At 32.7% G+C, this 25,752-nt stretch overlaps 1 protein-coding gene across 2 annotated transcripts in view; it reads left to right on the forward strand.

Annotated features, from left to right (window-relative positions):
- The window catches only part of LOC149416851 (uncharacterized), a 406,606-nt gene that overhangs the window by 306,401 nt on the left and 74,453 nt on the right, over nucleotides 1-25,752 (forward strand). For both annotated transcript variants that reach the window (XM_089641014.1, XM_089641015.1), the window contains 4 exons: nucleotides 12,734-12,852; nucleotides 18,981-19,105; nucleotides 20,505-20,761; nucleotides 21,516-21,818. In XM_089641014.1, coding sequence (XP_089497140.1) covers nucleotides 12,734-12,852; nucleotides 18,981-19,105; nucleotides 20,505-20,761; nucleotides 21,516-21,818 — 804 coding nt within the window. The remainder of the gene's footprint in view (nucleotides 1-12,733; nucleotides 12,853-18,980; nucleotides 19,106-20,504; nucleotides 20,762-21,515; nucleotides 21,819-25,752) is intronic.

Genomic DNA, 25,752 nt, shown 5'->3' on the forward strand with positions numbered 1-25,752 from the left:
CTTTAGAAAAAAAACCCGTATTTGGGAAATTTACGTATCAAATGATACTAGATTATTACCAACCTGTTCAATATAGCAGAACTTTATTAAATTTCAGCTCGTTCCGTGAAAGTTCTGAAAGTTGGTTCGTGTTTAGTTTACAGAAATGAACGTAGAACAAAATGTATTGGTGATATCATATATTAAGAAAAAATAAAAGTTGTGAGGCTTCCTCAACAAGTGATTTCAGATTTTCAAGATCAAAAGTTTTATAGTAATTTATTTTTGGGGTATTATGCCGTGTTGCGCTACCTCCTTCTGTAGCTAACGTTTCAAACAGCGTTACAGTGTCCATCATCATCATGTGTACAAATCTGCCCTGATGATGCACACTGTAATATTGTCTGAAACGTTGTCTAAAGAAGGAGGTAGCGCAACACATTATAACATCCAAAAAATAAAAATAAAATATAAATATAATAAGAGTTAATGTTTTAAATTTTGTCTGCAAAAAATAGTCTACAACATAAATTATGTAGATGTTCAAATAGACGCAGATTCTACCAACAAAGCAACAGTGTTAAAAAAAAAATCTTTATTCTATTCTGTGCGAACTTAGCACAATGAAACGATTCTAAATTGATTATAATAACGCCAGCAGAATTTAGATAAAGAAGACATAGAAGCTCATTGGCAATATTTACGGAACTAGAACCGAATGGATTTGCCGGGCTGATGAGACACCGGGTCACTGGAGCTAGGATGCGGCTAATGGCCTCCGGTAGTGACCGCAGCCTCCAAGTACAAAGTGCCACTACGAGTTCAGTCATCACCACACCCGACATACTTAATTATTATTTTTTTTTTTAAAGAATGACAAACAATGGCGGCTTACAAATAACTTAATAATAATTTGAAAATCCCCTTACTATCACCACAGAAAGGGGTAAATGTGGCTTGCATCGTGATGGAGAACTTTGCCACCCGGGAAACTCACTACCCAGGCCCATGCCATTTCAGCCACTCAAAAACTCAAAATTTTAAAATTGAAATTTTTTTTTGTATACCAGTGTACCATACCATATGTATTAAGTAAATACTTATTATTTTCAAATAAATTTTCGACCCCACAGGGGGTCCCGAACCCATCATTCAAAACCACTGAATTAGTGAACCAAATAATACACCAACAACATAATATAGAAGGATATAGAGTTATTAAATAGGATGTTAGTGTTAAATGTTGTTAAGTTGGAAATTACCCAAAGAGAAGGGAACAAAGGTTTGAGGAGGATGTACGGAAATAAAACGTAACACATTTTATTTCCCTACATCCTACACACGCTTATATAATTAATCAATTTATATGATTGATTATATATATATATTCGTGGTATAACTGTGAAATCAGGTGTTCCACAGACAATTAAAGCAAATGGATTTTAGTGCAAGAAGTTAAGGTTTATAAATATAAAAATATGGATTCAACTAAAGATTTAATGTAAAGGAAGAGTTGATGGAACAATGGATGGTTGATAGAAATATTAGACTGAAAAATATTATGTGTAAATCTGTTAGAGACATCTGCGAAACCGTGTAGTAAAACATGTTTAACATTTTTATTATTGATTTGTTTTGAACATTCACTCCAATATTTTGAAAGCTTTCTCGTATTGTGATGGCCTTATTTACTCAAGTTGAGTACGTACAGAGCCAGACCAACTTACAGACTCCCAATTCATCGCGAAAGCTCTTAGAGTAATCCCCGGATGCTGTACCTAGTGTAATCTGAAAATATTTACCCTCCATATATATATATTCAAGGAACCGGCCGATTATCGTAAACAAACATCTCGGAAAACGAGCCAAAGGCTCCGGCGCGGCGCAGGGAATTATAAACGGCGAGCCGATTTCGCAGATATTAAACGATAAATTCGCAAGGTCACTGAAAAACTATAGGCGTTTTCTAAATTTGAACCTCAATCAATTTGATATTGGTTTCCATTTTACTAAATCGGTCACCTGTTCCTGAGCTTATGGAAAGAGAAATGATCTACCTGATGACTATGTGGTTTCAATGTAATGTACTCGAGAAGTGGGCAAGTATATACCTACAATAATAGGTTATGTAGCGAGTCTCTACTATGTATAAATAATGTATTGCCTCATTTACTAGCCACTTGTAAACGACCGAAGTTTCTGTTTTGATTTTATGCAGCTTCTGTCAGTAAATGAGTTTCGGCCTCGGTTTGATTGGAATTGATGATGTGTCGGATCACGTTCGACTTTACTCGGACGCGTGTGTATTACTCTGTGGGACTACTTTATTCCATCCCACATGTGGCAACACTATTTAAATTAATCCGCCGCTAGACGCAGGCGGGTACCAGAAGAGAAATCTTCATTCTAGTTTCAACCTTCGATCTGACCGCCACTCTTCACTACTTTGTCTGCCACCGTCTCCGCGTTCCGTATAATTGTAAATTCATCCTCACGAATAAATTTAACTAATACCGCAGACACTTATTTTCAATCTCCCATCTCCTGAACACCAATTTACGGTTCAGGCAGCCACCGTAAATTACACAAATACACACATCGCCGCCACACTGGTGACCCCACACATTGCTGCCACAACTCAAAAATAACTTTAAAATTATGTTTAAAAAGCTTTTATTAAATTTATCAAGATTTAAAGATTTTGTAATATTGAAATGTTCTTTTTTTATAATTATGTGTCAATAATAATTAATTATTATAAACAATAATTATTAGCCTCAACCACAAAACAAAAAAGCTTCCGAGAAAAAATAAATGTCGCCGACGGGAATCGAATCCGCAGCCTTCCAATTGCCGGTCGGGTGCACTAGCCACTATGCTACTGCGGCTTATTTTAAATCGCCAAATAATGCTAATAAATACTTGTGTTTTATTCAACAATTATTGTTTATTATTTTTTTGTAATCATTTATTTATTGTTTTTATTATGTTTGTTACTATCAAAACACACACTAATCATGTAAGCCCAGTCCACCCTTTTGGCCCCTAAGGGTAGTTTTACCCAGGGTGAGGAGTTTGCTCAAGGAGAGGGGTTGCTGAGGTGGCTCTCAGCCAAATTAATTGCTAACAGGTTAATTATTTTTAGCACTGTTGAAAATTAGAATATTTGAAACAATTTAAAACTACGAGAGTTTATTTACAAAAAAAAGTTTGAGACTGTACAAATTAAATTTTCAAAAAAGTTGTTTTTTGTCTGAAATTAATCTAGAATTTAATTATTTTTATATACCATGAGAGACTAGACTGATTTTATAATAGTAACTCTAAGAACATTTGTATTTTTATCACAACGAACCGAAGAGGGCTAAAATTAAACTAATTTTCTCAATAAATTGGTGTATTTAATTTAATAGTCCATTAAATTTAACATTAGCTAATAAACTTTTTCAAGTGCAGTGTTTTTTAACTCATTTAAATAAAAAAAATAAAAACATTCTTAAAGTATGAAAAAAATATTCATCTTTACTAGACTTACTAGTTAATAATTACTTGGGACGTTAAAGAAAATAATATATTTATCCAAGAAACTACTGTATTTAGTTCGGAAAAAATCTAGCATTCATAAATAAAGATAGCAGTCTATAAAAATATGTTTTAAGAAAATGAAGATACTTTTGGTAGTTCTTTGTCGAGGTATTATACAGGGTCAGATTAGCTCAATGGTAGAGCCCCGGCAAGGTGAGATCCTGGGTTCAATTCCTAGATGCCACCGAATCATTTTCTGATTTTCTTTATTTCAAATTTTCATTTAAGAATTGCCAACATTATCTTCAATGATTATTTTAACAAATTTCGGTTCCTATATTAAAACGTTTTAAAAGCGATCTTTTTTCGTATTTTGGCGATCAGTGCCAAAGCTTGGCTTAAGTTCCATCTTATCATTAAATAATCCATACAAACAAACACTAATAATAATGTACAAAAATCTATTTACGATTTCAATTTATTTCACACTGAAAATACGTTTGTAAAACTTTACCATTTCATTTAAATCCCTGTGGTACGTTTAGGTACCTACCCATTTTTTATAACTCCTCCATCGTCAAAGTTAACGTCTAGAAAAGACATCAAAATCGATCTTTGTGTAATACCCAATTAGCAAAGCTAGTGCCACACAGGATAATCTGTAGGCATAATCCAGAGGCTCGGGTTTCACACGGCCCCAGGTTATCAAATCAATGGATTTATGCGCTAACTACTTACACAGAATCAGGTCCTTATCTATAATGTAGCCATTATACATTAACTATTATTATACGAACCGAAGGAAGTACGCCAAGCACACTAAATACATAATACTAAGACGATGTGGAATAATCTATGTGGAAGATCATTGGCAGATAATTATTATTATTGAAGGATTATCTGTCTGGTCTGAAATAATTTGATCTTATTGATTCAATGGCTATTTATGACTGAATCTGAGAATCATTATCTTAAATAAATGGTAGGAAATGCCAAAAGGTCGTGGAAATATTACTTTTGGTATTAAATCGCAACAGTATTGAACTTTTGACAAGCAATTATGATGTAAAATTATAGTTGTAGTGAATGCTAAAAAATCCGCAAAATTTTGAATACTAAGATTTTTCAAAATAGATTATAATGTGTACTTCAATGTATTTGCTCCATTACACCGATTTGTTTATACTTTCAATAAATATGTTTCAAATTACTAGATTTACAGATATTCAGTTTTACATCGAAACGTTGCTTGAATTGGTTTTAGCTGTGTTTAGCGATGAATTTTGATTGTCCAGGTATTTTAAAATGATATTTATTCTCACCTCCTTCCTCTTCCTTTCGTCTCACTAAATACACAAACAGGAGATACCATAGTTCAAGTGGTAATGGTCACGAGGTTCTTTTATTACGGTATTTACCAAAAAAATTTCGCAATAATAAAATTAATCATGATTAGCAATGGAAATGAATTAAAGATTGTAATAATAGATGAAACATTGGTTATCATTAAATTTACAATAAAATTGTTCTAAGCAGTAAGATTGTATTTGTTACCTCCCTGGTAAGAGATAATTACTTGGAAAATAAACCAAAACCAACTCAATCCAGGCCAGAACAATGAATTAAATCGGCTTAATATTTTTTTTTAGATCCTCCTTTTAAACATTATATGACAATGGTATAAAACATAATTAATCGGAGGATTCAAAAGACATAAAAGACCGACTTGATTCATTGTCCTGGCCTGAACTGAGATGATTTTGGTATATCTCCCATAGTGGTTAATTCTTACCAGGGTAGTAAGAACAGCGGCTTACTGTATAGAATGAATTGTAAATAATAAGTATTGTTTAATAGGCGGACCTAAAATAAATATGAGGCCGACTTGATTCAGTGTCCTGAGCTGGGTTGGGGTGGTTTTGGATATACCCATAAGTACAAAACTCCCCAAAGTCAAAACATTTTTCCAACCCCCAATAAAATCATAAAATAATTACTACAAAAAAGGTCCCTCGATTCGCAAAAAAAGCTTTCCTTTGATTTGCTTAATTTTTGAGTAATTTCATTTGGTTTTACTGTAATGTCAGAGTTTTTTATCCTGCGGCAGAATCGTTCCCGCTTTTGTATTTTACTCCAAGTACATACCTATGTACTAAGTATCCACGACAAAACACACACTAATCATGTTAGCCAAGTCCACCCTTTTGGCCCCTCGGGGTGGTTTTACCCAGGGTGAGGAGTTTGCTCAAGGGGAGGGGTTGCTGAGGTGGCCCTCGACCAAATTAATTGCTAACAGGTTAATTATTTTTAGCACTGTTGATATTTGAAACAATTTAAAACTAAAATAAGTTTATTTACAAAAAAAATTGAGAGTTTTTACAGATTAAGATATCAAAAATGAAATTAGAAAAGGTTGCTTTTTTATCTGAAGTAGAATTTTATTCTCATAAAAATACACCACGTTAAATTCTAAACTAAAATAATAAAAGCTTCTCAGCAACTGATCGATAGTCCAGACGTTATGGATATCTTCATCGTGATTTAATTGATAGATCTGTTTTTTCTTCTCGCTTGAGCATTGACTTGAACAGCACTGATTTATATTTTCACGCAAATACCAGAATTTTTTTTTATTTCCTTTATTTTTTTCCCAGTTTATACATTTGACATTTCAGTTTTATTATAATAAAAAAGGGAACTCACTAAAGCGCAGCCTGTGCGTGGGTAATATAAGTGTATACATTATATTTTGTACCTAAAAATAACAGTAAGCATATAAAGAAAAACGGTAGGATTATAATTAAAGTTAGTCTAAAAGATTGTGCAAGAGGTGCATATTAAAAATAAATCATAGTAAAAATAAAGATAATATATATGAAGTAAAAGAACACAAAATAAAATAATAATAAATATACAGAAATAAATAGAAAAAGAGAAAAAAGTAAAAATTAAATGAATAATGCTTCAACATTTGCATTATACAGCCACAACTTTAATTCTTTTAGGTATTGCGCTAGTGGTTTTTATTTATTTATTTTTTTATTGTTGATACATTATTTTACAATATTTCATATTCTAATTCAGTAATGTTGGCCTCACTGGGTTGTTTACCCGTGCTGAGGCCCCCATTTTATAATATAAGAATTTATACATTTAAAAAAAACAACATTAAAATAAAGATAAATTTAAACTAAAAATAAAGATTAAAAATTAAAATATAATTATCACACTAAAAGAAAAATATTAAAAGAGAATGGAAATCGGCATTTATAATGATTTATGTGTTTGTGCGTGTTGCGTGTTTTATATATTTTTTTGTGTTGCGTGTATATGTTTTATTCTTTAGTTTAGTTGTTACTTGATTTTTTTTGGTAATAGATTAAAAGTGCGAGGTCCAATAAAGCTACTGTGAGTTTGCATTAGTTTGGTATTGGTTTGTGGGGTATAAAATACATGATTTCTTCTAAAGTTGATTTTGGGTTCATATTTTTGAAATTTGTTTTGGTTTTTCAAGACATATTTCAGGCTTTGAAGTAAAAATAGTTTACGGAGATTGAATAGTTGAGATTCCTTGTACAATTGATCAGTCGAAAATGTCCTCTTTTTATTATATATAACCTTGATAATATGATTTTGTACTATTTGTAGTGGTTTTATAAATGTATCTAGTGCGCCACCCCATCCTAATATACCGTACATAATTGAGGATTGCACTTGAGAAAAATAAATCATTTTCAATTTCTCAACATTGAGTACTTCCGTAAGTCTATAAATTATGTACGTCAGATATCTTAATTTAGAAACGGTGTTATTAATTTGTGGTTGCCAGTTTAAATTTGTTTCAATATGTATACCCAAATATTGAATTTTATCTTTTCAATTTTTCCAAGTTCAAAGCAAGAGGTGCATGTTACTTTATTACAGTTAGCATTATGTAATCTAATTTTAAGGTTATTGGAAGGTTTTTTTTACTGTTTTTATGAAAATGTAGGTAAAATGTTTTACTATAGTTTAAGAAAAGTCTATTACAAGTTAGCCATGATAAGACATATGAAATACATTTTGTTGCATTTAAAGAAGTTTCAGGCCAGGATTTTCCATTACATTATTGCTGTATCATCAGCGTAAGATACAATTTCACCAGGGATTACAACATTACATAAATCATTAATATTTATTAGAAACAGAATTGGGCCAAGCACAGTCCCCTGTGGTACTCCATTTTTTATCACTGTTTCTGTGCTATAAAAATTCCCTATTTTTGTTTTTTGTAACCTGTCTTTGAGATAGTTAGTGAGAATTTTTAGTGCATCTTTTTTAAAACCTATTTGATTAATTTTGTTTATGAGTAGATTGTGATTTACAGTATCAAACGCTTTTCTTAAGTCTAAAAATATAGCTAGACTTTTTTATTTTGATCAACAGATGTGTATAAATTTTTTGTCAGATCGAATATTGCATCTTCAGTGCTTAATTTGACAGAATATTGTTTTGTTCTAGGTATTTCATAACTCTATTTTTGATACATTTTTCAAATATTTTTGAAAGGTTTGAAACTAAGGAGATAGGTCTGTTATTGTCTAATATGTGCGTGTCACCCGATTTGTGAATTTGTATTATAGTGGAGATTTTAAATTGTTCTGGGAATTTTTTTTAGGGATTTCTTCTCGGAAAATTTCTCTTTTAGGGATATATTATAAATATGTTGCAAAGGAGTTAAAATATATTGTTTTTTTTTTTTTAGTGTATTACCTAATAAATTACCAATTCCTGAAGAATTAGTTGGTTTTAGGCTGTCAATGTGTTTTTCAATTTCATTTGTTGTGATAGGTGTAAAATATTCTAATGAGTTAATTGAATTGTTTGTTGGTACCAAAAGCAGAGATGAGTCAACGGGCGCTGTATTAGCAATCTTACTGGATAATTCAAGTACTTGGTCTACTACATTTGTGAAAAAGATGTTAAAGTTATTTGCAATGTCAGATTTGTCAGTTATAATATTGTTATTTATTTTAATCTCTTTCACCTCAATTGATGCTATTCTTTTTTTATTCGTTATTTCGTTAATAATATTCCACGTTTTTTTGGTATCATTATTTGAATTATCGATTTGTTCACCATAGTATTTTTTTTACAACTTCTTATTAACCTATTTAGTAAATTTTTATACAGTAAATATTTTGTTTTCATGAAGGACATTGTTCTGACATTGTTTTTTTGACAGGCTCTTTGATAATTTAGCATCTCTCTGTGTAGTTTATTTCTTTGTTTAATGGAGACAATTATTCCTACAGTTATCCAAGGTTTAATTTTTTTATATTTTTTCTTAGATATAACAATTTTATTTGTACTTTTTTAAATATATTCTTGGAGAGTTTTATAAAACGATTCTAATGCTGAATGTGGGTTTGATATTGATAGAATTTGGTCCCAATTTTCCAAAAGAAGTAGATTATTTAATGTGAGGTAATTAATATTATTTTTTCAACTGGTTCAGAATTTTCTTTTAAATTTGCAGTTAAGATGTTTATTACCATGTAGCTTTTTTCCCATCGATGAAAGGCCATTGTTATAAATTCACATATCTGCCACAAGTTTATTTGCATGCAGCTAAGCAATTATTTGCTTTGTCAAGTCCCATAATTTCTATTATAACCTGTATATATTACCATTGAACAACCCAATTCTTGTCCACTACCATTTACGTCGTTGTTCGCCCTTTTTTGGAATTCTTTAAAAAAATCAGCCAAATGAATAATCTTCAAGTCATGATACATTAGAAAATATTTTACCTGAAAGAATCCACCTTGTTATTAATTATTCAATAGCTATTCATTTTCGGATGTATTTGCACTATTGCTTAATCTGAAGCTTTATGAATTATCCCAATACATCCATGGCATAGAATTTCATGACAAATTTCGTTGATGATTTGATGAAACGCCAAAGCTAAGAAATAGATTAAAAGCGAACGCAACTATAAGATATTTGCGTTGTCTGTCTACGTTGTTTGAACATTTCAATCCAGAATTCTGACGGGTTGAAAAGGGAATATATAAAAATCACAGGAAGAATTTTGCATTGGCAAAAGGAAAAGGCGTTTTAAGTGATTATTTCATATTTCCACATTATTTTGTTGAACAGGTTTTGGAAGCCATTTTCTAGATATTCCGGACCATATTTACAGGTTAGGTTAGTTTAAAGCCATTTGGTCACTAGGCCAAGTGCAGGTTTCGCACCCAGGCGTCAAGGGTTCAATCCTCTTTTCTCCACCATTGCACAAGTAAAATTTCCAAGAAGATATTGAGAGAAACCAATTATTGTCGGTTTAGTCACAACTAATGAATGTTTGCATTATATTATATCATATGGCCAACAGTCGTTGATGTATAATGGTTCGTTCTAAGTATAAAACGTATTTCAACAAATTTTGCCACCATTATTGATATTTTATAATACCAGCATGGACCCATGAAAATCTGGGCATACTCATACAGGCGCAAATGCCTACTAATAATGACTGAATTTAAACGTGTTCCACAGTTATTGCGCGAGTAGTGGTGCGCACGGACCGGATTCGGTAGTTTCCGATCGTTCGGCGTTAGAGCGTTAGGAGCGTTTGAGGTCATATTGGTGGTAAAAAATGGAACCAATTTTTTCACTTCGTGTCTCATCTACGATGGGGATAGTCTGAAATAAAATAAAAATTAATTTCTGTTAAAAATATTATATTTAGAAAAAGCATACATGAATTTTAATAGTATATATAAAATCGTTGACTTTGTATCGTGCCGTTTAGCGACAAAATCAGCTCATCAGCGCTATATATTTTGTTAAAGTTGATAGACTTTTCTGATTTTGTAGGTATGTTTGAAATTTATTTTAAAAAAATAGTTTCAAAATTACTTTCTGACCTTAAACTAAATTATGTTATCCTAAATTTACGCGGTTATATCGTATTGTTGTCCTGTATATCGCTATTGTTGGGTTACCCCAGGTAACGTACTGTTATGCTAATACTGAAGCCGGGCAAACAGTAGGTTAGGCCCCGTTAAACTGAACTCTGCAGCTGATAAATTATCAAGGATGAATTTTATAAATACTAGAATAAAAATATTTATTATAGTTATATATTTTTTTTTAAATACATATTTATTTTCAGTCTCCACGCATTTTTAATTTAAACTCAAATTAGAAAGCAAGAAAATGGGAACGATGGATATTATTCCTGCAAAGAGATTACAATAAATTTAATTAAATTAATATTATGATGAAAGTCTTCAAAGTCACCCTCGCTCAGTCGGCATTCGGCAGTCGGCATTCTACAAAACGTTAAATTCACTGCCAGTAAAAATACTGTATAACTTACAGCATTACGGAATTCGAATCGTTCGTCCTTTATACTGTGAAGCATGAATCGCATTAAAAATTATTGCCTTTTATATCCGGGTAAGTGGGGAAAGACTGTTTGAGTCGGTAATTGAAAATAAGAGTTTAATTCTTAGAATTCATTCATTACGCTTACAAGCCGTAATGGATTTTTTTCGTAAACCCTGTTAAAATTCTGTTACTTGGTAATTTATTCATGAACAGATTTTATACTTAACAAAATACTGAAGAAACCCACATAAAGGTACACCTACTAAAATATAATCCATTTTCAAATATTCATTTTACTTTTTGCAAGATTTGTTAGTTTAGAGTCCTAAAAGTCCTGAAATTCCCGAAGGTCTCAAATTACTGAATGCAAAAATCGCTGAAAGAAAGCTGAAAATTCAGATATTCTTGAATATCTTGAGAGCCCAGATGTTCTGAAAGTCCCATATGGCTTGAAATTTCCCAAGATACGAAGATCCAGAAAGGTCCAAAACTTCTGAAAGACACTAGATTCTGAAGGCCACGAAAATCCGAAAATTATTAAATATCTTAAGAGTCCTGGAAAGTCCTGAAAAAGAGCTGAAGTGTCTGCAAATCATAAAAGTCCAGAAATACTTGAAAGTCCTGAAAGTCCGGAATGTCTTGAAAGTCCCCGTTGCCTAAGAGTCCTGAAAGTTCTTATTACCATTCTTGACCACAATGATCGATGTTCGATCAAGTTTTTCAATTTAAAAGTCCATGGTGAGCAAATAACCGTTTTTGAAGAAAATTAAAGATTTAAGGTGTTAGAACAGATCTAGCGGACATAATACCAGTCAAAAATATATTTCAATAGTGGATACTGATCCGTTGTTACTTTTTTCTTGTTTTATAATTATAACATAATGATGACTAGGCAGATTTTTAACGATGTACGTACATACATCGAACAAATACATTAAAAAACCTATCATTATATGGGAATGACATATTAATACCCTAGTATTTCCAATTCAAAACCTTAGTACGGTCCGTCTGTAGAATAGTACGTAGCTTTTGTACCCACGTCGCCCGCACAACGCACGGAGCCGCTTTCAACTAGCAAGAGAATAATTACGTATTCAAAAGGACAAAAAACATAAAAATAGTATTTTTGGGACTTCCCATCAAAGGATTAGTCCTTTTGAAAGCATTACTCAGTTTCCTGTAGCGATGTTGTTATAACTATTTCCGTGTGAAGTGAGGATTATTCTTTGCGCCAAGCAATAATTGCTTGGCCAATTATAAAAAGCAAGAAGAATGTGTTCTCGGTCACAGATCATTTCGTTCATTATTTTTCCGTTATAGCTTTTGTAAAATAGTGACACACTTTGCAGCGAAAGGTCTGGACCGATAGTGATTCGGAACCGATTGTATGTTCTCGTCTTGCTTTTGTATGAATGCTCACGTAGTTGTTTGGCGAATAGAGTTTTGTTATTGGCACAGCTGCGCTGTTTCAGACAGAAATAATAATACTAGTGTCATTGCAGGAAACTGATTGATGTCGTCAAAAGGGCTAATTCTTTGATGCGAAGGCCCAAATGCGCTATTATAATTCAAATTAATTTCAAACACTTATTTTGGCTTTTAACTGCTTGGTTAAATTATTTACTTGTTTAAAGCGGCTCGGTGCATTGTGGGGGCTTTGCATCGATTGTACGAAGCTTTCGGTTTATTGTATTAAAATCACACCTACAACAGCAATTAGACAATACCACTCAAGGGGAAAGCAGCGATGTTCGTAGCAAAATCTATAGTTTACTCACAATCATCTTGTCGCGTGGTAACTCATATCAACAAAGCCATTATTATGATATTATTTTTATTTTCTCAGGTGTGCAATAAGATCTTCGGCAACGCCTCCGCTCTTGCAAAACACAAGCTGACTCACAGCGACGAGAGAAAGTACGGCTGCCCCGTCTGTGCCAAGGCCTTCAAGAGACAAGACCATCTGTAAGTATTGTAAAAAGCCATTTGTCATTAGTAAGTTAATCATTATCAGTTTTCCGTTATATATCCATTAAGTTTTCCACTCTCGAAGAGCCCAGCATACAAAATATGTTATCAACATCTACACTTTTCTGTTGGGGGGAGGAGGTCAGAGGGGAGTTCAATCTGAGATTAAATAGGGAGAAAAAATCCATCAGACATACGAAAAAATCCTATGTTGGTATTTTCCACAATGTAATTTTCATTATATCTATGGGAATTTAATCACATTATTGGACAAGAAATTAACGGCTAACAATATAGCAACTAAAGAATATTATGTCCTGGATTACAAAAACATGTTTTAAATACGAAAATCACAGTTTACGCAACAGACTGCTTATTCTTTTAATGTTAAAAGCAACATCTTTACTAATTTACCTATTTTAATTTTGTTCCTTACAAATTCGGTAGGTGCTGCGAACTCAGGTAGATTCCCAAGATTTGCAGGTCTACCGCTCTGGCGTCACTAGTATAGTACGTTTTTTTATGAACCAATAAATATGACAGAAGGTCCCATAGGTGCGTTATGAATATCAGCACCTATAGGATATGTGATTCAAGTTGAATTCGCTCCTGGGCAGCACGCGTGTCATTTGGACGGGTGATTTTTTAATACGGCGTTTGAATGGTGCACTATTCATAGAATGGCAAAGTTATTATACAAGTTGGTCTTATGTTCGTATATTTTTTATGAGATTGCACAAACGCACTTTAAAGGAAACCGCCACTGGTAAGTATGTTATATATACTTTATTAAATTTGTGAAGTCACGATCCTTCATTTAAAAACAGCGTGCAAAAAGTTGTTTATTTGATATTATTTGTGTCGTTTTAATCATTAATTTTTAAAAAAATACGTCGAAAGGTCTTTCATCGAATTTTATTGTGTTTTTTCATTCGTGCCTACCCCGCCCTTACCGTGTCATCCATTTCGTGTAGAGCCTCTCTTTGTAAATTTATCATCCATCATTCCTTTGTAAGAAATGAGACAGGCTTACTTAAAGTGAATTAACATAAATAAATTTATAAAAAGGTATGTGAATTTTCTGCCCTCTGAATTTAAACATTTTAAGAGGAATATTTAGATTAACGTCATCCGCATCAAAACCTTATTAATGTGCTATGATTCATTACGTAAATGGTTTATAAAAGCGAATTAAATTGGGTTTCAATGTTTTTATTACGTTGTTCTTAAGAATCGCCAGCCGACGATACAATCATTTCGTACTAACAGATAAAAACCTGTTGCCACGGTTTGAAAACATCAACGTTTCTTTTTGAAAATAATAGAGGGCTCCACTTCCGCTTACAATAATCTTAAACTGTACAGTCATTATGATTTTATTACTATCATATTTTAAATTTTTGTTAGCTAATGATCAAATTGTAGAATTGATCAATGTTCCTAACAGACAGGTGGTTAACAAATAATGAATACTAATCATCCAATAAAGGCGCACAACAGTTAAAAGAAGAGAAAATAATGTTTGAGATAACTAAAGTCAAGTTAAAACAAAAGATTTTGAAAAATTATGTTGCGAGGGTTATCGCTAAATATGTCCGGAATATTGCCACTACAGTGGATGTTATAAAGTCAACACATTCGCACAAAAGGTTAGGAGAAGGTCTAGTAGACGGAGGTCAGTATTGATTTTGATTATGACCAAAAGGGAAAATCCTTCATGGTTATTTATAATTTTGAAAAGATTTTGGTGATATTTGTATCACGACGTTCATTAAATGTTTATTATTTTAAATATTCTAGTTATTTCTTGTAGTCAATAATTTTAATAAATAGTTTCTTAAAGACATTGAGACTAATAATATGAGCATATATACGAGTATAAATGTATTATAATACAACTTGACCGTGTTAATAGCTATAAAAATTTTCATTTCTCAAACAGTTTTTGATGAAAATTTTAATACATTTAATATACGTATTATAGAATAAAAATATCCTAAAAATGTTTAGAACATAGTAGATAAAATAATACGAAAATTACTTGTGGTCTACAGATAAGGTCACTTTCTAATAATACACTGGACTCCCTTTTTACACCGTGTATACGTTCCACGCAATACCGGGTATAAAAAACGTGTTGAAAAAGTAAATTTAAATAAAATAATATAATTTTGAATATTTTTTAGCGTATAAAAATAAATTCGTGGTATAAAATTTTTTAAATACTTTTAAAAAATTGTAACTAAGATTATTAAGTATACTAAAATAAAATATTATAATTTTGAGTAAATTTCCTTATACAAAAATTAATTCAGTATTTGAAAGAAATATTGTACCTTATACTTATTTTTTTTAATACTTTACAAAAATTTTAATCAATATTATTTACTATCACTATCCGATAATTGACAAACCTGTTTACTGACATTTGGTGAGAATTAAAGAATGTAGCAACGTGTAAAAGGGGGGTTCTGTGTATGTTTACTAAATTATCAATTCTAGAATAAATAAAATAGTTTAATACAGCTGTTCACTATAACTCAAAATTTGTCTTCAACAAATATGCCTACAAATATTTCATAGTTTCACTAAATTTGTTTATTTTAATTATCCTAACTATGTTCCGAAAATGTATTGTGTAAAAGCTCGCAAAAGATTTTCGGACATTTAGTGGGAATTACGACGTAAAAAGGGAGTGAAAATGCAATTGTTAAATATTTGCATATCACTCGGCATGGCTGAATGCAATCAGCGCCTGTTAGTACCTTCATACATACATAAATAGGCACCTAGCACCTTTAATTTTTTTTCGGTTTAAGTGAGTGACAAATTACGTTATAATTTAAAAACCTTTTAAATAACTCCATGTTGCTCGTCATACAATAGCATACAGACCTGTCACACATAAAAAGATGATGTGCTATAATAGGCGAAGCGACGATATGCGATGTGATCTGCTAGAAAGGCTATATTTGAAAATTATGCGACCCCCTCTCCTACCTATGGCAAGAGAAGAAGTCAGAACAATTTAAGGAGCGCCGTAATTACGCGGCTGTCATCTTTTAAAGTGACAGATCCCATACAAATAAATGATATTCCGCGGCATTACCCCAATTGATCTGACCCCCTCTCCTGAGGAATATCATAGCGTAGTGTGTGAACCCAACGTATAATACGTACATATCACACCCAATTTATGCGCGCATGATATAGCGTAATGTGCCTAAGGCCTAAAGCGAAAAGCTTTTTCGTGCAAATTAATGAAGACAGTAAGGCTACTCTAGCTTTTAACGGGACCTCTAAACTATCATAATATTTATATATTGGTTTATTTTAGGAACTCAAAATAAAAATGTAATATGCCAATACAAAGAAGAAATTTTACAAAATAAAACGAAAGATTTTCAATCCTCGTTCTTCGTCAACATCGAGTAATTTCTATTTTGAAAAAAATATAGTAATTTAGATGTGAGATTATGCTTGACTTACGAATTTTAAGTAGTATGTAGTGAGTCTGAAGGTAATGTGGACAGTAAACAGTCATTTAATCAGATCTACGTACAAAATACGCAAAAACTATAAAAGTATTTGGTGTTTAGCATAATTTATTAATATATTTTTAAAACATATAACGCAATAAAATCATAAGCCGCTCATCTCATTGGGACATTTTTGTGTCGAGATGTGCTGCTTTACAATAATTATAGTAAAAAATACATGAGAAATTGATAAAATGTTAATATATTAATCTAGAAAAGTATTACAAAAATAGACACTACAAGACATTTATATCTGACAACAATAACATTATAATGTAAACTATATAAGTTTTAGAATTTTTACAGTCATGAATAAGGCCTTTGATACGACACACCATAAAATCCTTTTCAGGAAACACTAAACCTTTTAATAAGTTACATGTCAGAACGTTTGCAGTGTATTATAATTGAAAAGCGACAAAGTAAACCTCTCCCAATCAAATACGGTTTTACGCAAGGAAGTGTCTTGGGGCCTTTATTATTTCTGATATATTTCAATGATATCTGCAACTTTCACAACGAACAAAAATCATTAGTTTTACTCACAATACTGTAGATTCATTTAATGAAAGTGATTAGATAACCACGTTCAAAGAATCTGAACAAGGGTTTGTCCTTCTGAAAAAATGGCTTTAGCATAACTCACTCACGTTCAATGTTAACAAAACTTAATATTTGACGTTTTCTAAAACAGCCAGATGATGATTATGCTCTCAAATTACACGAGTTTCAAGGGAAAAACTTAAAGCAATCACACCACTTCCCCATTATAACACACTCTAGAAGCAAAAAATATATTGGCATTGAAATCGATGAAAATCTTCAATGGGACTGTTACATAAATAGTGTTACAAAAAAACTGACAAAGCTCATGTACTATTTTAGATACATACGCAATATAATGAACAAAAATTATCTGCAAAGTCTACTATGCTCTTTGCCGATCGCAAATAAAATATAAGATTATTGTATGGGGATCTGCCTCAAAGACCCACATGAAGCAGGTCGTTAAAGCTTTAAAAATAATTATGAAAATTTTCTTGAAAGTACTCACAAGAACTACATCAAGTTTTTTTTTTAAACTTATTTTTCTTCAATATTAATTTAAAGTAAAAATGAGTGCCCTACTGACTAACACACCTACACTACAAGGATGAAAACCTCAAATCTACTGAACATCCCAAAATTAAATACATCTTTTGGCCAGAAAAACCAAAATTTCCACGCTACCAAATTATATAACACCCACGGAGATAAAAAAAAATTAAAATCGACATCAAAATAATGTATTTCGGAACATAAATATGAAGAAATCACTAAAATTATGAAGGAACACCAACAACTTACAGTCAACAAACATGAAGATTTTTTATTTTATGGAAATCGGCTCATATGAAGACTAGGAAATCATGATGTAACACCCATACAGCCACCTGCAGTCCAAATTGGAACAGTGATAACTAGTGAGAAGGGCTGTGAATAAACTACACTACTTTGTATTATTAAAATTGTCATTAATAAATAAGAAAAAAAAATAAAAATTTATAAAATATCTGTGGAAACTTATCAGACATAATCATAAGGTGACCATACTAAGAGGGATAGTATGAATATTTACTAAAAATAACATTTGAATATTAATAAGTACATGAAAATGGGTAAGTTATTACTTATGATAAATGAAGCAGATATGAAAGTAATTATGAGTACATAATAATACGTTAATTAATTAGATATTAAAGAAGTAAATAATAATTAGTTAATACGTAATGATAAGTAGATAATAATAGTAAATTAATCATATGACAATAAGTACATTCAGTTGATAAAATGTAAATAATATAACGATAGTAATAATAATTAGTTAAGTACCTGGATAGTGGTAATTAATATTGATAATATCCAGTTTCGTTTATTAAGGACGGCTTGGTTCATAGAATTTGAACAATTCATCTAAGTTCACACTTACAAATCATGTTCTGTAAAAGTTCCATTCAATTTCTATTATTATTTCATGATTGGCCGCTTATTTCACGGTACTTGGATAGAAACTGAACTTGATTAGGGCTTTCACAGAACCCGTCCTAAGTAACCATATTATTTTTGGATCAAGTATTTTTCTTTCAAAGATTTTTAACTTCTGGCTGTGGGGATATAATTAAATACCTACACGGAGAAAACTTACTGATCCAAAATATTCCTAATTTACTTAAAATCTTCTCAGATTATTAGTATTCCTGTTAAAAATTAGACTGCAGGCCTTTAACGAATTAATTTACATGTTTCCTAATAAACTGTCTGTAAAACAGGAATATGTTTCATGAACAAGTGTTCATAAAAATTCTGATAGTTTCACATTTCTTCTTTATATTTATTAGGATAAGCGCAACAGCTTGAACGCGTATTTGGATTTATTCTGAATGTACTGATAGTATGTTAGTAAATGGCATGCCACCACTTTTTTAACAGGATTTTAATCTATCAATCTTACTCATTTTTCTCCGTTGTCGGGTTTGTAAGAAGTAAAACATTCAGCCCGGGTAAGAATATCATATTTTATTATTATATTGTTCGCGTTTTTTGCAGTAACGGCCACATGCTGACTCACCGGAACAAGAAGCCATTCGAGTGTAGAGCGGATGGATGTGGAAAGTCCTACTGCGATGCGAGATCTCTGAGAAGACACGCGGAGAACCATCACGGTGCGCCAGGTTAGAACATACTAATTTAATTTCGCCTAACATTACAAGTCTGAATATAGTAGGTATACTGTAAAACTATTACTATTAATTCTACCAACATTACAAGTCTGTACATTATTATCATTTACTACTTTAAATTTGCCTACATTATAAGTCTGTATATTATTATCATTTACTACATTGAATTTGCCCAACATTACAGGTCTGTGTATTATTATCATTTACTACTTTCAATTCATCTAACATTACGTGTCTTTGTATTATTATCATTTACTACATTGAATTTGCCCAACATTTCAGGTCTGTGTATTATTATCATTTACTACATTAAACTCGCCTAATATTACAGATAAAGACTTGTTGCCTAACATTACGAGTAAAGATTATAAAGATATTATTATCATTTACTACGTTAAATTCACCTAACATTACAAGTCTGCTTATTATTTTCATTTACTACTAATTTGTCCAACTTTGCAAGTCTGTATATAATTAGCATTTACTATTTTTAATTCGTCCACAATACAAGTCTATCATCACCATTGGCACACTTGTGGTAAAATTTTATGTAATTTATATCTTCATAGCATAAAGGATAGATAACATTAAAGTTTGGGAAAAGTTACTCAACAGTTGAACTGTAGGCAGTAATGTAAGTTCTTAAGATATAATTTAAGTACTTACGTAATATTTTAAAGATTTATTGTTTTTATAAAAGTTAATATACGGTGTACCTAGTTAAACACACCCTTTTAATATAATAATCTACTTGAATTTGATTTAAAATAATTAATTTATGAAAAATGTTCTTTTTTAAGTATCTAATATGAAACAGATCGTATTTTGATATATCTCTGGTCTAGGTAAATAATAATAATAATTTACTTTTAAAACTAATCGTAATATATTAAGGCGATGCCATACGTATCAATGCAAAATCATGTGTTTTTTGTTTGAAAATTTGGTCGCCTAGAAATGTTTCAGATGCTTTAATTAAATACTGCGAGTAGAATACATTTTGGCCTTTGAAATAATCGAGTATTTTTTTAGAAAGTCTTTTTATAAAAAAATAATGTATAAGGCCTATGAAAACTGCTTTAAAGTTAAAAATCTCTTACTTACGAACCCATTTTCGGTTATGATTTTATTGTATAATGTGGCAAATTAAGTAATTTATAAAATGATCGAAAAATAATTAAATATTTATGCCTGAACATCCACAAAATAAAATAAAAGGCACTTTTTAGCCATGTTTTTGTCCTGCATAAATCAAAACAGGCGGATGGTGTTAAGCGGGAATTTAAACCTTATCGCCGTCTACGTAAGGGTTGTTATTAATAATGGCTCAATTTAAAATATTACACAACGTAGTGCATCGCCTTAAAGCCATATTTTGTTACTCTATCAGCAACAGGCAACGCTTCCTCTCCGCAAGGAGGCTCCTGCATCCAGTTTGCCGGGGGTGGGGGCGGCAGTGGGGCTAGCACCGGTGGCGCCACCAGTGGCAGTTCCGGGGGCACCACCGGCGGCAACACCGCGGGCAGCACCACTAGCAGTCCTGGGAGCAATACCGGAGGCGCGGGCTCCAAGGACACGGGGGCCAGCAGCCCGGTCAGCGCGAAGGGGAGCAGCCCCAAGGGGACTAGTCCATTGCCGTTACACAAGGTAGACTGCTCTTTCAAATCAAGTCGAATCTAAATTAGAAACATCTTTAATTTCGGCTTAAATGTTAATTGGTTGAATGAATTACCTTGCGATTTAAATGGTAATGCTTTGCAAAGAGAAAGAGCATTACAATATGCCATTATAAAGAGTTCGCTTATTTAACAAAAGAATTTTTAAATAATAGAATTTTTTTATTTTACTGTGCTTGACTTTACAATGAACAACTCTAAAGCTCAGTTGTTTCGCAAAAAAATATATGTAACAAAGTCAGTTAATGGCCATTCCGCACCATTTGTTTTTACTGTTGAAAGGTTCCCGTTTGATGCCGAGCTTTTAAACAAATTGTGATCAGCAAATGAGGATATCTATCAAGTTGCTAAACTTGTCAGCTTATTACAAGTTGATCGAAAGAAAGAAACGCATCTAGAATCGGCGTTTAACAGGGATGGCCATTTGTTCAAGTTATTCAAGTTGTTGTTGATTATAATATTAACATTGTATTAGAGTCACGTGACAATTTCATTCTCATACTAATCAAAGCATAATAATTTATCATTTCACGAACAGAAAACCCTCACTATCAAGAATATAGTTTTATAGTATTTGGTCAGCATAGAAAAATTACAACAGATATCATTCTCAACTGTTAATTATTGTTTCGCACCTCAAAAATGCTAATGTACCGTTTTGAAGCTAGTTGGTTGTATTAACCAAAAATTTCCTCGTATCTAAGCTTGTATGTTTGTTAACCCAGTCCAAGACGAGCAGCGAAACCTCCCCGAGCACCCACCGTCCCTCTCAGCCCAGCAGTAGTCGAAGTTCCAGCAGCAGCCACTCGACCTCTAAGACCTCGAGCAGCGGCCACAGCAAGCAGTCAGCGGCGCGCAGCAGTGGGGCCAGCAGCTCGAGTCGGCCCAGCAGCCAGTCAGGGTCATCGCAGGCAAAGCCGCAGGGAGTAACCAAGCCGCCGGCAGTCAAAGATGCAGAGGTCAGCTTGCCGCCCAAGCCACACAGGGCGTTCGCGCTGCAGCGGCCGCCCAGAACGTGGAATATGCAGGTAAATTCTACGATTATACTTTTTAGTTGATGATTTCGTGCAGAATTTAATTATAAGTATAATTCAATAATTTTACAGGGTTTCCAAAAAAATAATGCCGTTTACTCCTGAGACGATGCCCAAAAGTGGGAAATTATTTTTTGTCGATTACTGACGTATAATCCAACCCATAATCAATTTAAAGAAATCCCCGTAATTTCCCAGAACAACTATTGCACTATAGACTATATCTATAACTTAGGCTACGGGGGGGGGCGGTGGCTGCTCGGGAGTTTTCGATGGTTGCTGTTTGTCATCCCAGGGTAACAAAAACAGACAAGCTTAGATGCGAGTTTACTTTTGGGTAACACGGTCAAATGCTTTGATTAAAATGAAATCATGGTGACTTCACCTGTTTTGTAACGCCATCGGTCACCGCTAGCTTCGTTGTGTTCCCGCCAATTACAAAGGTAGGGCTTATATCTTTAACTTGAGTCTGCACATTATCGTACATACAATCACCTGCGGTAATGAGTCAACAACTTCATCCTGATCACGAAGTGAGTTTTCGATGAGTTGAGACCGATGTTCAATATTACGTTTTGAAAGTTCCACATCAGTAACTACAATCAATCCGCCAGTAACGCTGAAAAATAACTAATCGTTGTAAATGATGATCACCGTGCTTGTGCAGTGATTAGTGTTTTGACTGTGATTAGTGACATCTACCTGCGATAACTACAACAATATCGAAGTGCGGGCTCCACTTACATCCACATAAATCTAGAAAATCAAACCTACTGGAAAGTACAATTTTGTGTGTTACTCTGTGGTTGGATTGGGAATCACAAGTTTCATTAGTCAGAGAGAGGATATAATCATTTGTTCTGACCCTGTACTTGATGTGACCTAATGCGTCACCACACATTACCAGTAAATCGGATGATTATGACGGCCGGCATAGTCCAGTGGTAACGCATTGGACTGCCATTCCGAAGGTCGCGGGTTCGAACCCGGCGTGCGCAAATAAATTTTATTTGATTAATTTGTGTTATTTCACAATTAATTAATTAAAATAATATGTAGTATGTTTGCGGCACGTTCCAGAGTGGAAGATACTACCAGTATCGCCCTGGTGTAAGACCACCATTCAGAATTGAAACGTTGCTCCAAATGGCTTTAGCCGTGTTTAGTGACTAGATCTGAATAGCCAGGTACTTCCCCACCTTCCTCTTTCCCTTCCCCACTTACCTTCAGCCTCACAACATCCCCCAATTGGGGATGCCATAGTCTCACTGGCTCCAGACGGGAGCAGTTGGGACTCTTGTGAGGTATTCACTATAAAAAATTTAAAAAAAAGATTATTTCATAAAAAAATTCTCGTTAATATAATGATTTGATGCAAGTGAAATTGTTGGCAAATTCAATTTATTTAAGACGGAATATGCCTAGATAGAGTGATAGACAAAACATTTACTTGTTTTCGTTTACTAACATTGGATGAATCCATCTAGATCACGGTGAATTCCTAGCAATTGTTATTGAATATTTTAAAACACGTTCAATTTCTTGTAGTACAATCTAGCAGTGAATTTTAAGGTTAATCTGATTTTTACTCAAAAATACATCACAGTGATTGTAATTTTATTTTAGCAGAGTAAATTACTGTACCGTTCAATATTGTAGATATTGATTTCCTTACTCTTAGTTGGAATTACTTACATATTATTATTATCTTCGAGCAAAATTAATTTCCAATGCCTACTGGATCCATACTTTCCGAAGATAATATTCTTTGCGTCGAAACTATATGGCTTTTAAGTCTTTAGCATATCAATAACACACATAAAATAACAAGTTTTCACGTCAGAACTGAAATATAACACAAGAATCCCGCTAAGAATTCAATTCAGGAGTTAAACTCACGCGATACGTTGTTAAATTTCTTTCGAAATCCGGTCTACGATATCGGAAACATAAAAAGCACGATACAAAATCTGAGCAGCATATTGGATTGTGTTTTCTTACGACCTGTTCACGGATTCCGGTGTCTCGCAATACCGGTGACAATATTCCGTAAATGGCGCACCTGTCTCTGTGTGGGGGCGGTGGGTGGTGGGTTGTGGGTTGGAATAAACAGAAAGTGGAATAAAACACACATGGCGGCGGCGCCAGTCAGAAGAGATAAGAAGGGGCAGATTTAAAGGTGTTACAAACTGGGCAACATTGCACCAAAAATTGAAAAACTGAACTGAAATTGAGGTATTTTAAAATGTTTGGAATGTTAATTAATACGTTAACTTTTTTTCTTAATAAGTACGAGATCGGGCATTTTCATAATTTAACAACTATTTATTACATGAAACGAAACTTTTCCCCTGCTTCTGTAGATCCTTTGAGATATACATGAAATTAAATGTTCAAGAATACTTAATAAGTAACAGAAATATCACGTTTCTTTCTGCTAACCTAGAAAATAATAAAAATGGACCTATTAAAAAAAAAATCTAAATTCAGATGGGTCACCTAATGAATTAACTTAGGAATACGATTAGATCATTTGTACCTACTTTGATAATTCCTCACGAACGTTACGACACTTTTTAACACCGTCGATGCAAAGATTATTTAAAAACTACTCATGTACATAACTTTCGGTAACATTCAGATTTTATAGATATTTACAAAACCATTTTTTCCAACACATTGTTCATGACGAACTTGTAATACAATTCAATAAGGCTCAGTTTGAGTTTGTCGAAACGCGCTGGTGAATCCATTTAAATATCTCAATCAATTGATAGAAATCTAGAATGGAATAATCATGTATCAAACAAAATAAAAAAGCTAGCCTACATCTTCAAGACTCTTAGAAATATGTTGGACATAGTTACATTAAAAACTGTATGTTATGCGCTTGTTCAATCAATGCTTTCATATACTGATGTACGTTGGGGTTCTTATCACAAGACTACCCTTTAAATGTTGCACAAAAATTAATGTTAAAAATAATGTAAAGGAGAAGTTTAGTGAAAGTAAAATTGTGTCGATAAGGCAGTTGTACATAATATAGGCTCTCTGTAAATATTTCAACAACATTAATACTAGCAACACTAGATTGGGTTTTTCTTTAATGTATCAGCCGGTGAATACCAGAACATCCTTTGGGCAAAATAGTTTTTCTTATAAAGCTCCGTTGCTTTATAATATGCTCGGTGAAAATATAAAAACTATAGGTCCGTTGAATCTATTCAAGAAAATGGTAAAAAATCCATACTTGCTAAGAGTGGTGATTTTGGATTGTCCATGTCGTTTTTTGAGTCATGAATCACCTTCGGAGCCCCATATTCGATGTGATCCATCCTTGTATGTGTTATTTATTTATTAATTTTCGGGAAATCGACAGTTTACATTTACTCAGTTTGTACGTAAGTATTATATAGCAAAATAAAACCAATTATGGATTTTCTCCTTGTGACAGCATAATACGTAATAAGTTATTTAAATTTGTGAGAAAGGAATATGAATTAAAAAATTTATACAAAACAAAAGATTATATAAAACGAAAAATTTACAAAACAATACATTTATAGCCATGGAGAGAGGTTGTAGATATAAATCAAATCATAATAGAGATATAAACAATAGAGAAATAAACATTATTCACAAACCATCAGAGAAATATTATTTTATTGACCTCTTGTATTTGGTAAGTTTGCAACTGAAAATATCAACCATGGATAATACGCTATTGTAATTATTGCATAGTGTGTTCAGGCAATAATTCTGCTTAGAGTTCGTTTTGCTTTGATCAATCCTGAACAGGACACAAGAGCGTGTTGAACGCGCAGGTACAATAATGGATTCTTGTTTTGCAACTTTGGGCATTGAATATTATTGTTAACTACTTTATACAGGAATAGTGCATCCTTATGATGCCTTTTTATTTGATTGA

The sequence above is a fragment of the Hesperophylax consimilis genome, chromosome 16 (assembly GCF_061612785.1).
Source record: "Hesperophylax consimilis isolate HC1 chromosome 16, BYU_Hcon_1.0, whole genome shotgun sequence".
NCBI lineage: Eukaryota > Metazoa > Arthropoda > Insecta > Trichoptera > Limnephilidae > Hesperophylax > Hesperophylax consimilis.